The sequence below is a fragment of the Crinia signifera genome, chromosome 4 (assembly GCF_055691185.1).
Source record: "Crinia signifera chromosome 4, ASM5569118v1, whole genome shotgun sequence".
NCBI classification, from domain to species: Eukaryota; Metazoa; Chordata; class Amphibia; order Anura; family Myobatrachidae; genus Crinia; species Crinia signifera.
In genome coordinates this window covers 109,909,714-109,924,472 of record NC_139220.1, presented here as the reverse complement: position 1 = coordinate 109,924,472, position 14,759 = coordinate 109,909,714, and the positions used below count along the sequence as shown (strand labels likewise).

The following is a 14,759-nucleotide window of genomic DNA, read 5'->3' as shown; positions in this document are numbered from 1 at the left end:
GCGGTTCCAAGATATAACCCTCTAATGCAGTCACATACAATTTTAAGAAAAGAGTTGAAGGAACGTACAAATTAGTGTTATCATCAACGTGCACCACTTGAGAAGGTATCACTTCCCCCAAAATAACCTGTTTTCTCACTTTCCTGAAACTCTGGGTGACATTTAATAGGATGCGATTTTATCGCACTTTTCAAAATCGTACCAAATCGCCGCACATCGCATTTTTCTCTTGTAAACCGCATATTTAATGAGATGCGAATTTGTGGCAAAAAAGCGCAATCAAGTGGGATATAGTGCGATTTTTACTCATGAAAACGTGCGATTTTCAGTTGTGAAATGTGCGATTTTCAGTCATCTCCTTACTATATAGCCCAGCAAAAGGAACGCGAGGACAGGTAATATAACCTGCCATGAGGTGAGGTTACAAAGTGTAAGAGGTGTAGGTAACCAAACATAACCAGGAAGATGGTTGGAGCCACACCTGGCTGAATAAACATCTAGAGGTGAAACTTAGTATTTCTCTTTCAATTCTATTAGGATACATGGAAAACCAGAACTTTTAGGTGTCCATGAGTACCAAGTTACGCACCACTGATCTAGATCCACTGGAGGCCAGATTCTGTAGCATATAATCATCATGCTTTGCTTAGATAATTGGGACAAAAGAGTATTCTTAATATATCTCTAGTTGCCTTCCTACATTTGAAGGACAAAGATGTACATCTTTACTTACTTGATAACCTCCTTCTCATGACATATAAAGATTATTCATTCATACAGGGGCGCCATGAAGGAAAGGGGGGCAGGCACTTATTACCTGGGCCTGGCTTGTTGGTGGGGCCTAGGAAGCCCCACACACACTATTCTCACCTGCAGCATCACCAGCATCTCTTCCCATTAGACTAAGCAGCAGCAGTCTCCTCTACCTGCATTATGTGTGGGAGTAAGAAATTGCATTGATTAACCCCTGCAAAGACCTAATACTGGATTAGTGGTTCATACTGTTCTTTTCAGTTTTCCTTGGTACATGCCTCCACATCACCTACAGTACTCGGACCCAATCCAGCTCTCTATAGCCCTTCATTCACATACAATATTTTAAGAAATTTATAGCCCAGCCTCATCAAGTTTAAAACCACAGCATTGTATTTCTTATTATTGACCTCTGCTTTTACTTAACTACTCTACAATCTCTTGTGCTTCAACTCCACTGTTCTACAGTGCTGTATCTCATTTTTTTTTTTTTTATTATATATTTTATTAAGTCTTGCAAAAGGAAAAATACAAAACACACAGAATAAGCTGTAACCCAACAAATTCACAGTGGTACTGTGAGAAGATATACAAAACAGATTGAATCATCATACAATGGGTAGTGAAGATAGTATGAGACCGATATCAGCAAGACTTTATTTTGTATAATGGAGACAAGAAAGGGGAGACAAAGATGCAGGAATAGGGGGGTCACCAGGGAGGGGGGGGGGAGGGGTATACACGAAGAATGCCTCAGTACAGTCATAGTATAATAACTAGAAGACACTAAGAAAGGAAAAGTATAAACTCTGTATCTCATTTTTGATCAACAATTCATTCATCACACAGCGCCGATACCACACACGGAAAGACGCTTCCCGAACTTCCGGCCTGAGCCAGACGGAATATACAGCACGGAGTGGATGGGAGAAGTAACGCTAACAGCTCTGCATGGAACTACAAAGAAAAGAGGTATTGTAGGGAAAGTGTAGGCCGCTGTCTTATGTAGGGTACACACCAGGACGACCTGCTCACGATGCACATCGTGAGCGGGTCGTCAGTGTCTCGTCCGACCCGCTCACGATGACGCGGGAGGGCACGACCCGCTCACGATGTGCACCGTGAGCGGGTCCGATCCGATGGCGACCCGCACCCGGTTGTATGGTCGTCATTGAGATCCTACCTGCAGCAGGTAGGATCTCAATAACGACCGACCGACCCGCGGGACCGCGCATCGGATCGGAATCGCTCCACACCAGCTCAGAAAAGGGCCCAATCAGCACACAATCTGCATCCAATTGATCGGAATCGGATCTAGATTGTGCTGATCGGGCCCTAGTCGTCCTGGTGTGTACCCAGCATTAGTGTACTCCACACATACCACCGCCATATTCCACTCCAGCCACCAACAAAAATCACTCCATATAAAGAGTAAACATTAAACATTGTAAACATTATTCAATGTATATTTGTTTATAAAATACCTTTTAACATACCCTTTTTTTCACAGGCAAAGCACTTTTCATCCCCCTTTTTTAAACTGTTACATAGCACTCCCATTCCCTTTACAAATAGTCTCTTCCATACAGCTATTGTCTTGCCCTGGGATGGCCGGGAGTCTTCAATATAAAAGCTGCGATCCTATACCTGCCGGTGACGGCATATTCAACAGGCGTTTACAGTGGGGCTGCGATCCTTAATCCATCATTGCTGTGAGTACGTCAGCTGTCATTACCTACAGCCACAGCTGGGCAATAAATCAGCGGAGATGAGGTTCTAATATACACAGATTCCTTCAGTGCCTATTTACACTGTCCCCGGCTCCCTTGTCAAGTGTGCAGTTTATTATTGGAATAAACTTCCCATCAACAGGAACATTTCAACAGTGTTCATTTTTTATAATCTCAGTGTACTGGGGACTATATATATATACTGGGCCTGATTCAGACCTGTTCGCTAGACTGCGTATACTCGCAGCCTACAGGCTGTGAAATGGTAAGCGCCGCCCCACGGAACATCCACCTCACCTGAATCCCCTCGCACACATCCCCTCACATGTGGCCCCCCGGGCAAAAAAATCATTCCACGGTCGCTGATTATCGAATGATTTCTGCAGCCTTCACTCTGAAAAGTAATTCCGTACTTACTTTCCAAATGCCCGTTATCTGCCGAAATCCGTTGCCTGTCCCAAGTAGGCATCTACACCAGCATTCCCAGGGGAATGGCCAGCGTTTTTATGGGGATATCCATAAAATGCTGGACATTCCCCTGGTTTCATCCCCCCCCCCTCTTCTCCTCTGGCCCTATTTCCCAGTAACAACCATCCCTGGGCTGGGGACACCGGCTGCACCCCCTTCCCCTTACAGCACCATTTGACATTGCTAATTAGCACCATTAAACAGGAGCTATCGGGGGACTCATGCTGAAGGCAGGGGATCTACTAATGCCAGTGTAATTAGGGGTTATGGGGGATCTATTACTGAAGAAAATATAGTGCTATCGATTGTTGAGGGAGGGGGCCTCATACTGATATCTTCCCTAGGGCCCCGTGATCAGGACTGGATTAGGGCACATGGGGTCAATACCCCTGGGCCCCCTCTATCTAGGGGCCCCCTGTGGTATATTTTTTTAGCTAAAGGTTTTGTGCATGTGAGTGGGGTATTGCTGCAGCTTCACCTATCTGCTGACGTGACAATGATTAATGGTGCTGAGCACTGGGAGCCAAGGCACACTGGGCCTTATTCTAGTTCACTCTTAGAGGCAAATTCCTTCTCAAATGGACAAAACCATGTGAACTGCAGGTGGGGCAGATATAACATGTGCAGATAGAGTTAGATTTGGGTGGGGTTTTTCTTCAAAGTGAAGTCTATATTGCAGTGTAAAAATAAAGCAGGCAGTATTTTCCCTTCACAGAAACAAAATAACTCACCCAAATCTAATTCTATCTGCACCTGTTACATCTGCCCCCCTGCAGTGCATATGGTTTTGTCCATCTGAGAAGGAATTTGCCTCTGCAAAACTGCACAAGTGTTAAGGGCATTACTGGGAGTTGACGAAGTCCCATGAGATTTTGCACAAGAGGTCAGAGGATGATTGGCTTCTGATGAGCTATGCTTGGTGGAGCTCATCATATGTTTCTCAGGCCCATGGCTGACAGCAGCAGCTGCAGCCTCGTCATGGGAGGGTTTTTAATCACAGGTAGCGCCGAGAATGTCAGGGCTCCTGCAGAGTAAGGTACAGAGGGACAAACCCAGGCTTTTCATGTGGTATTTTCTACTATTTATATATATATATATATATATATATATATATATATATATATATATATATATATATATATATATATATATATATGGGTATGGATCATTAGGTCACCAGCATTGTGGTAGACAAGCATTAGGTCGACATGCATTTAGGTTGACATGAGTTAAGGTCGACATGCAGGAAGCTAAACATGACTTTAGGTCAACAGGGTCATTAGGTCAATATGGGTCTACATTGACAAAAAGTCGACATGTTTTATTTTTTTTACCGGAATGTCAACAGTCAACATAAAAACTAAAACGTAGCATAAACACTAAAAACGTAGCACGCGCTACACTCGGCACACTATTTTATTCTCCCACCACACCCTAGTGGATGGTAGGGCATGAACTACCGCCAGTCGGCACATGTCACATGAACTTAGCACCGCGACCTCTCGCATAGCTCGCTATGCTTCGTGCACGGTGGCTGGCTACGCTAGGCACACTATTTTATTCTCCCACCATGCCCTAGTGGATGGTAGGGCATGAAATACAGCCTATCGTCACATTTTTGCTAAAGAAACTGTAAAAAAAAACATGTCAACCTAATTACCCTGTCGACCTAACCCATGTCGACCTTAAGTCATGTAGACCAAATGCTTGTCTACCATCATGCTGGAGACACAATGACTATATATATTATTCCACCTTCTGCAGTTACCCATTGACTAAGTTTATGCTGCCTTTACTCTGTGTTTTGACAGCGTAATATTCTCCCGTGCAGTTTGCGGCCAGTAACGGGAGGGGGCCCCCCTGTCAAAAGTGACCCAGGCCCTCAAAAGCCTAACACCCAGCCCTGCCCGTGATGTCCAGATCTGGCTCTAAATGAAGTAGCTTGTGTACTCAGCTCTCTGATACTGTTGTACATACTGAGAAACTAGACAGACAATTATTTAGGAAACATTTATTATGAGTTACCTCAAGTAATGCCTATTTTATCAGGTTATATAAAAATAGGAATCTGAAAGAAACACAAATATCATCACCCTGAACACACAAGGACATACAGATTATCCCAATATCATCAGTTGTACTACCAGTCAGCAAAGTCTCTGCAACAGAGCAGAAGTAGTAACTGAGGGGCAGATTTATTAAGCTCGGTGAAGTGATAAACTGTCTGGTTTTTATCACCGGCCAATCAGCTCCTACCTGTGAAGTTACAGGCTTGGTTTGAAAAATTACAGGAACGAACCGATTGGCCGGTGATAAAAACCAGACACTTTATCACTTCACCGAGCTTAATAAATCTACCCCTGAGTTCTTTGTATATATTTATAAATAAAGAAATAAAACATTAACACATCAAAGATCAGAGCTAGAGGAGAGTATCACAGTGTTGGGATATAAGCTCCTAAAGGGAATCGGAAATGAAAATACATACAACTGAAAAGAGAAATGTTAACAGCTATCATGGGCACATGCATGTTAATATTGCATAGCTTGGAGCCTTGCAGTGCTATTAAAGTGCACTATACCATGTAATGGTATAACCAATATGTTCAGTGGGTCATTTACATAAATAAAATAAAAAAGGATAGCCAATATTTCCATTGTGTAGTAAAAGTGCCGGCATGCTATCCATTATAACTCTTGCATCTTCAATCTCCTAAAAACAAATATGCTGTGCTTATTGGGACACTCAAGCATTACAATCCCAGTACTAGGCGTCCTGAAAAGTTCCATTCTCATAGTGGTAGGGTGTCTGTTCATCAAAGTCCTGGGTCATTCCCTTCTGCTTCCTCCAGCCGGCTTTGCGTACCTCATTACTCTGTATGGTAGCACCATAACTTGACTTTTTACTGGGACTAGTGAATGTTTCATTATTCAGTTCAGTTTCTTCTGCAAGTTCATCATTGTCAATAATACCGCACTTGTCCTCACTAAGGCTCTCTGGATCCGCCCACTCCTGCTTATCTCCCGAAGCAAAGATACCATAGAAGACAACACCACTGTAGTGCACTAATGCCGCAATCAGAAACACATTTTGCCATTCTTCACGGGTCTAGAATAAAATAAATGTTTATTTTATCAAATGATATTTAGAACAAAAGAACACAGAACTAAATCATATTATGTATTACTAATATATGTATGGTCTGTTTCCCCACTGCCCATCAACAGTATACTGTCATTAGGTCTATCCTATGAAGGTCTACCACTGAAGGTCAACTCTACGACCCATACTCCTATCAACGTGGAGCACTATGATACCTTACAAATGGGATGCAGTTAAAATCCCGGCGGTCGGGATCCCAGCGTTCAGAATCCAGACGCCGGAATCCCAACCGCCGAAATCCTGACACTTTCTCCCTCCTGGGGTGTCCACGACACCCCTGGAGGGAGAATAAATTAGTGTGCCGAGCGTAGCGAGGCACCGGGCCCACTGCGTGGCGAGCGCAGCGAGCCCGCAAGGGGGGGCAATCCACGTCCCCCCCTTGTCGGGATTTCGGCGTCGGGATTTCATACTGCTTCCTTACAAATAAACAAAAGTAAAATTAGGCAAAATATGGAAACATTAAGGGGGGATATTTAATATAATAGAGATTAAGTAAAGAGAAATTAAGTACCAGCCAATCAGCTATTACAGTAATTCATTTTTCAAACAGAGCTTGTCACATGGCAGGTAGCTAATAGGTTGGTACTTTCCTCTATCCACATTATCTCTGTCCAAGCTTTTCTCAGCATATTTTCAGCGGGTAGCCTACACACGAGATGTGATTATACAGCCAGTGCATCAATTCATTAATAATTACAAGGAGATCGCATAGTAACCACAAACATGTCTGTTCCCTTAGTATTAGTGCAGATAAAAATGGAAACAATATGAACCAATTCAGCTAGTATGCATATTAGTCTTCCGAGCAGCCAACACAACTGGAGAATGGACAAATCTCATTATTTCATGATCAGGATTTATAAATGAAAGCCAGAGGCAGTGGGTCAGTTTACCAGGTCCGCCTATCACAACATTAGGGATGTCTTTGACGAAGACACACTTTTTGTACTTAATACAGGTGGCGGCTATGTAACTTCTAAGACGCCACCTTCACACTTTCACTTGAGTGGCTGGAAAGTGGGTATTTGTGGCAGTGAGGTTGGGGGCAGTAAAAGGACGTTTTGCCTATGGTGCCCAAGAGCCTTACACTGGCCCTGCATAGCAGTCTGAGCCCAGATTCTGGGATTCCCTAGGAGTTTTGGACAGTATAGGAGAGTTGCTTATTAAATGCAGCATCTAAGATAAACGTATCCAATAGGTGGTGTTGTCAGGCACAGCATCTCATCACCTTCCAATTTATAAGCACAAATTAGGACGCACCACCAGAACAGAATACCCTGAGCTCCTCTACCTGTCCTCCAGCAGAGAGCGAAGGCCGTTCTGAGGTAACCAGAATACTGTAATTATCAGTTTCTATAGTCCAGGGCATAGTAGTAAACAGAGCTGTAACTATGCACTGACACCAAAGAGCATTGTGCCACTCCACAAAAAGAGAAATTATTTTCACATCTCATGGCCTCTTTGGGGTGAGGCGACTGCATGCCCCCATACATGGATGGAACTTGTGAGTGGTTGCCCTAGGTGCTAAAATATAATTTGTGCCCCCCCCCCCTCCTCCACTGTAACCCAAGCTCTCAATATGCCATGCAGCACTGAACCCCTTAGTTCTCCGGTGGCCTTGGTTCAATGCTACTGCTGCACCACTGGTAGTTCAGCCTTTACCCAATGTTAATCTATTTGGGGGGGGGGGGGGGGGTCCAGCACTCCCAGAGATTAAGGGTAGCATATGTAGTATTAGATGACATTGCAGTGACAGCTGCTGAAAAAAAAAAAATATATATATATATATATATATTGTCCCCCTGAGGGGAGCACAGTCTCGATGGCACAATGTAGCGGATATCCAGCAGTTTTGGCAGTGGTCAGTTTGACCCCAGGGTATTCTGCACACTTCGCATAGTTACAGCCCTGGCAAAAACTCATCCTATGTACTGTACCAAAGGAATAATATATAAACAGTCAAATTATTGATTACGTTATGGAAGGGGAGAATCACAGCTCTGGCTAGTATAAATGTCTGGTGGGTCTGTGGGCTAACTTTGATATTAAAACAGATCAACAGTGAATTTAAAGTGCATACAAGCAAAGTAGTATGTGCTGAGAAAATCGTACAAGGCGACTGTAGATGAGAATCTCCCATATGATACAATACATCCTCTGGGGACACAGCGGAGTGGTGCCTGAAACAGCTGTGGTGTAAACAGATCCTTACATCCTCATTGTATAGCAAGAACAAGGGGCAAATACAATACTACGAGAATGTCTCACATTTCCCCCAATATTGCACCGATCCTTTACCTTATGTTTTGTCATTGCACCCACAATAAGCGGACACACCATTCCAGATAATGTTCCGACACCGTTCGATATCCCCATAAGAATACTTGCGTACCTTGGTGCGATATCTAAGTGGTTAACGTTAAACCCTAAAACAAGATAACAGCCAATAAAGATTAGTGTCTCATCAAGCAATTCATCAATTTACAGACACAATATTGGTGGATTGTTGAAGAAGGGAAGGTACAGCAGCAGCACACCAGTCTGCAGGGTATTAATGTATCTTATTATTACCTCCAGCCTCACCCCAAGTGGGTGTGCATTTACTCAAATCTCAAAATAGCATTGGATAGCCAATCGGGAAAAATGGTGTCACAGATGTAGGGAGGCCACCATCACTCTGCATCAATATCAAACCTCTGTTACATTGATTATGTGTTCCCTGTAGTCACCAATATACAGATGTTCTATATATATTAACATTCCTTATTTTGTGAATTACAACCAGCTTGAGTCATAGACATGAGTCATAGACATGAGACATGTCAAGAGACATGTCAAGAGACATGAGAATGAACACAGTAACAGCGTGAGGTCACACCATGCAGCCCAGGTTATCAGTTTACCGTATAGGAGCATGTGTAACCACTGACCTACGTAATATGTTTTCCAAAAACTGTTTAGAAATTATACATTTATGAACGTATTTAAAACATATCCAACATAATTTTATCTTTAAAACAGAAGTGAATTTTGTCCTTCACCACATATAAACACAATTAACTTGAAATGTTTGGTCTAGGGGCGCCGGAAAAAAATTCTGATACTCTAGGGCTCTGTGATTTAAAAAAAACGTGGGATCCACTGTCTTGTGGAGAGAGATAAAGTACCAAATAGCTTCTGTCGGTTTGTAGTCCGTGTTTGGTACTTTGGGGGGTATTCAAATCTGGAATTCCAACTGTCAAAAAAGTCCAGACAGCCGGAATCCTGTACTTTTTTCTTTTCTCTCGACTTGTAACTCAACAGCCGGAATTCAATGTTTTGACTGTCGAGTGTCGGCAAGTCAGAGGATTGGCGATAACGGCCGTGGATTGGTGAAAATCACCAGTGAATTTGATAATCCACATCAGTTTCCAACAAAACAGATCCGACGTTAAAAAATAGGATCTGTTTTGTCGGAACCTGCCTTTACTGCTGTTGGTAACGGGAGCATTGAATAGGCGAGGGCCGCTATTTCCACCGGAGGAAACATCTGTGATAAATCCCCCCCTTAATGTTCTATCTACATTTGCTGAAAAGGACAGAAGCGCAACATCTCCAAAAGTGGAGAAACATATTGACTTGATTTTCTGTATAAAATATAGCAAATAATACTGTAATTCCCAGCAAAAGGGCTTTCCTCACTTATTAATTGTTAATGTGCTTGTTAGATGCCAACATCAAGAGTTACATTAAAGTAGGGTAATTGGATTCCAATGGGCACCTTTCCACAATTGTGGTTTCAAATTTTAATGCCCTACTTAAAACTTATTTATCTTGCATTAACACACACTAACAACACAATGGGTGAGATTTAATAGGATGAGAGATTCAGAAAGTGAGAGATTTGGTAAGAAATCTCCAGGTTTTTTAAAGCGGCAATCATTTGCACTGCAAAACCAGTTTGATTTTAAAGTGTAAATGATTGCCGCTTTAAAAAAACTGGAGATTTCTTACCAAATCTCTCACTTTCTGAATATCTCATCCTATTAAATTTCACCCTATAGAGTCACACACATATAGCACAATAGATTGACACAGTTACAGCAACTGAAAATGTAATTATGTCCCCTTTAAGGACTGAAACGTCAACCAATGGCACCCTGTTTTTGCTGGAAATTACTCTGGAGTGCCATTATTGCTGGATTGCTTTTATATATATATATATATATATATATATACACACTTGTGCAAGAGCTGCGGCACTCCACGGTCTGAATAAAAACAAGCACAGGGACACTTAGAGTGGCCGACGTTTCGGAACTTTAATCCGTCTTCTAGGCAAATGAATTTTGGCAAATGAACATTTGCCTTGAAGACAGATTAAAGTTCCGAAACGTCGGCCACTCTAAGTGTCCCTGTGCTCGTTTTTTTTCAGACCGTGGAGTGCCGCAGCTCTTGCACAAGTATCTACCCCCTCTCTGCTTGTTGCACCCCGGCACATTATTCAAAGTTTTTCCGGAGTGCCCTCACCTGCTTGCTATATATATATATATATATATATATATATATATATATATATATATATATATATATATATATATATATATATATATATATATATATATATATATATATATATATAGATATCTATATATATATAGATATATATAGAACAGAGATCCGGCACTCAAATAAAAAATGACTTACTAGAGTCCATGTGGGGTACATAAGTGCTGCAGTGCCATCCGATTGCAAGTCCACAAAGGGCCAACTTGAATAGAGGAGAAAGGAGGCGGCACTTGACAGGCTGAATAAATCGGAGTCCTTTAATCCAGATTAAAGGACTCCGATATATTCAGCCTGTCGAGTGCCGCCTCCTTCCATATATATATATATATATATGTATATATATATATATATATATATCGGAGGTGAAAAAGGGCACTCACCAATAGTTAAAAGTAATTTTAGTACTTTATTTCATCACAATGAAAAAAGCTGACGTACCATCGACGTGAAGTGACGTTTCGGTCTTGTGACAGACCATCATCAGGATTCCATGCAGCTTACAAACAGCAACTGTCAGACATGCAACCTGGCATCCATCCCTGGGGAGGATACACCTGTACTGCCCCACCGGGCCAGTTTAAATACCCATGTGCAGGAAGTGACATCATCTCCCATGCATTTCCATATACACCCTATCAGTCTCTAAAACATGATGTAAATGCTTCACAGAGGTCACCAACCAATAGGTATAGGTGGCACTCTAAAAAACGCCATTCTAACTGTTGTAAAAACATAGTGAATTGTGTGTAAACACACTTACCACGCTGGCAGCCGCCGGACCGGAAGTGCGTCATCCCGGAAGTGCCTTGCGTTCCAACTAGACTAGGAAATAGCCTGGATGCGTTCCACAGCGCTCCGTCAACCCGGAAGTCAGCTGTGTCGCATCTAAACAGTCAGGGGATATCAGAATACAGTCAATCCATTTGCCAGGAAGCAAATTGCGTTCCAACAAGCGTCATGTGCGTTTCACCTGCCTAACTGACAGGCGGACAATCGCACTATATCATATGCTTTGGTCTGCATTTTAAGTATTGTGGACACTGTATGGTGGCACTTATCACCCTTGGAAACTTAATAAAAAAAGAAGAAAAAACTAACGAGACTGATTGTAGGTATGGATAGGTAATTCAAACCAGCCCAGTGGGCAGCACTCACAATAGCTTGAAAAGTACATACATGACAAAAAATGAATATATACATAAAAAATACAGAATAAAATAATAATAATAATAATAAATCATATCAAATCGATGTGATATTGATCGATAATCATATCAATCGAACCATATAATTTTTATAATTTTTGATTTTATAATTTTTATATTTTTAAAAAAATTTTATACCACAATTGATGTAAAATCATAGTGAAAAGAAATTTACTCATATAGAGTTGTGTTAATTAATTCACAACCATCGATACCCCATACAAAAAGCCAATATAGGTGAAAAAGTTAAACCATAGTTTGTAATTAAATCCTATCTAGTCTGTTTAAAGACCTAGGTAGATCATATCCGATGTTCTAATAGGTACCGATAGTACATCATTATGTATATATATACACAGTAAACACAAATATAGCGACAAAAAATTATATAGAGCACAGAAAAAAGTACACAGAAAAAATTACACAGAAAAAAATAAAGAAAAGGAACAACCTGGAGACACCCACTACTACTTCAAAAATAGAAAAAATCCAAACTAAGGCAATATAAAAATTAATCATAAAAATGAAAAAAAGGGAAAAGGGAATGGGAACTCAATGGACTCTATCTCAAGAAAATTGAGAACGGATTATATTCATTTAGTCCTCGGGGGACAAAGTGTCCAAGTCGAAGATCCATTTCGACTCCTTTTTCTTTAGCATCAGATATCGGTCACCTCCTCTAATCGGTTTCGGAACAAAATCGATGATCATACATCTCAAACTTGCCACACTATGGCTTTTCAGCAAGAAATGTTTTGCCACAGGTTTGTCAGTGGTCTTGGACTCTATGGCTGATCGAATGGACAGACGGTGATTCGCCATTCGTTCACGAAAGTTCCTCTTCGTCAACCCCACATAATACAGCCCACATGGGCATATGAGAATATAAATCACATGATCCATGCGGCAGTGTAAACGATATTTGATGGGTATCTTTTTCCCACTATGTGGGTGCGCAAACGTGGAACCAGTGTTCAGAGATCGACATGTTGTACAATCACTGCATTTATAGCAGCCATATTTTTTAGATGGAAGCCAGGTGTCTGCTTGTCTGGTTGGCTGTAGAAGCGGTCTCATCAATAGATCCTTAAGGTTCCTGCCACGACGGTAGGCACACATTGGAGGTATTGGGCTGACACTAGAAAACACTTGATCAGTCGCGATAATAGGCCAGTGCTTGGCAATCTTCTGTTTCCTCATGTGTGCACCCATGTCGAATGTATTGGCATAAATTAATCGTGGTCGTACATCAGGTGTAGATGGAGTATTAGGACCCATGATCCTGCTTTTTGCTTTGGTGAGGCACCTTGATAAGGTCACTTTCGAGTAGCCACGTTCCAAAAACCTTGTGTGCATTTGGGCTATTTGTTCATTAGCCGTTTCTGATGAAGAGTTGTTCCTAAGAACCCTTAGGAACTGAGATATAGGGAGATTTTCTTTAAGATGGGGAGGGTGGTGACTGGATGCATGCAATAACGAATTTCTATCTGTATCTTTTCGGTACAGTCTTGAGCCCAGTCCATCATTTTCTCTGTATAGTGTAACATCCAAAAAATTAATTTCAAAACAACTAAAAGAAAACGTGAAGCGAATGGGCGTCTCCAGGCTGTTCAAAGAAAAAAGCATGTCCTGCAACTCCTGCTCAGCGCCCAGCCATATCAAAAAAACATCGTCGATATAGCGACGGTAATAAAAGATATTTTTACCATAGTCAGGAAAAATGTGCTCTGTCTCATACCTAGCCATATACAAGTTGGCATAGGCTGGGGCCAAATTCGACCCCATAGCCGTGCCTGTAATTTGTAACACGAACTTGTCTTTGTACAAAAAATAATTCCTGGTCAGTACCAGGGATGTCAGTTCAACGAGAAATTCCGTGGGAGGACCAATGCGTGATGGGTCACTCAGGATGTGTTTGATAACATCCAGTCCTTCAAGGTGTGGGATTACAGTGTATAACGAGGACACATCCATCGTTACAAGGATGGCATGTGGGGGGATAGGGGGGAGTTCTTTGAGGCTGTTGAGAAGATCACCTGTGTCTCGTAGATAGCTTGCTGTACATAGTACATAAGGCTGCAAATGGTGGTCAACATACTATTTTTACTATAAATTGCCTGATGACACTCCATCTGACTTATATTTCAGACTTCACAAATTGAAAAAACGTGAGGTAGAGCTCACTTTACACGGACAATTTTTGTCTGAGTATTACAGAAATAGAAAGATCCCCAGGGGTTTCAGAGTCGTCAACACTCCCACCATTGGACGCAATAACCTTGCGTTTTGCGCCAAGTGGTGTGGAGTGTTGAACAAGTGTGCTCTGGACCTTATGGTCCTTGTAATAGAAGAAGTTGGTACGGAGCTGAATAAAATCAGGTCTGAGATTGAAACATTTAATGCGTCTTATTTGGCAGTTCTCCTTGCTGACAAGAAAAGCAAATGGACGGATAAGTTGAGAGAGCAGATTGGCACGTTTGAGAAGGACCTTATAGCATTCAAAAGAAGGAAATTAGCTACAGTAAATAACGACTACAGTACCCATCAAGTGTATAGGTGGATTAAGGGGAACTCAGGGTCCAATAGAAATCAGCCTAGACATTATCGGCAAAGACAGAATTTTACTTCCTCCTCCCCTTCTAACTCAGAATCTGAGAGAGGAGAAGGTGATCAGAGATATTCTAAACCCCCCACTGGTTCTGTTTTTTTTTCGCAAAACCAGAGCACAACAGGGAACAACAGGAGACGACCCAGATACCCCACTAGAAGAAGCGGGTACCACACGAAGAAGGAGGGGCAGAAATCGGAAGCCTTAGATTCAGTTATCAATTTGTCTAGCTATCAACTTAATCCCAGTGAAACTAAAATTTTATCTTTAGGTTTCTCTTTCGT

General features: G+C 41.8%; 1 protein-coding gene and 1 long non-coding RNA gene across 2 annotated transcripts in view; one reads left to right on the top strand and one right to left on the bottom strand.

The window, feature by feature from the left end:
* LOC146074284 (uncharacterized) overlaps positions 1-14,759 on the top strand; it is a 307,386-nt gene that overhangs the window by 62,875 nt on the left and 229,752 nt on the right. The window lies entirely within an intron of this gene.
* The window catches only part of SLC17A8 (solute carrier family 17 member 8), a 66,851-nt gene continuing 56,982 nt past the window's right edge, over positions 4,891-14,759 (bottom strand). Inside the window, exons 11-12 of the mRNA XM_083179645.1 lie at positions 8,413-8,540; positions 4,891-6,060 (exon numbers count right to left, since the gene is read on the bottom strand). Coding sequence (XP_083035771.1) covers positions 5,719-6,060; positions 8,413-8,540 — 470 coding nt within the window. The 3' untranslated portion in view covers positions 4,891-5,718. The remainder of the gene's footprint in view (positions 6,061-8,412; positions 8,541-14,759) is intronic.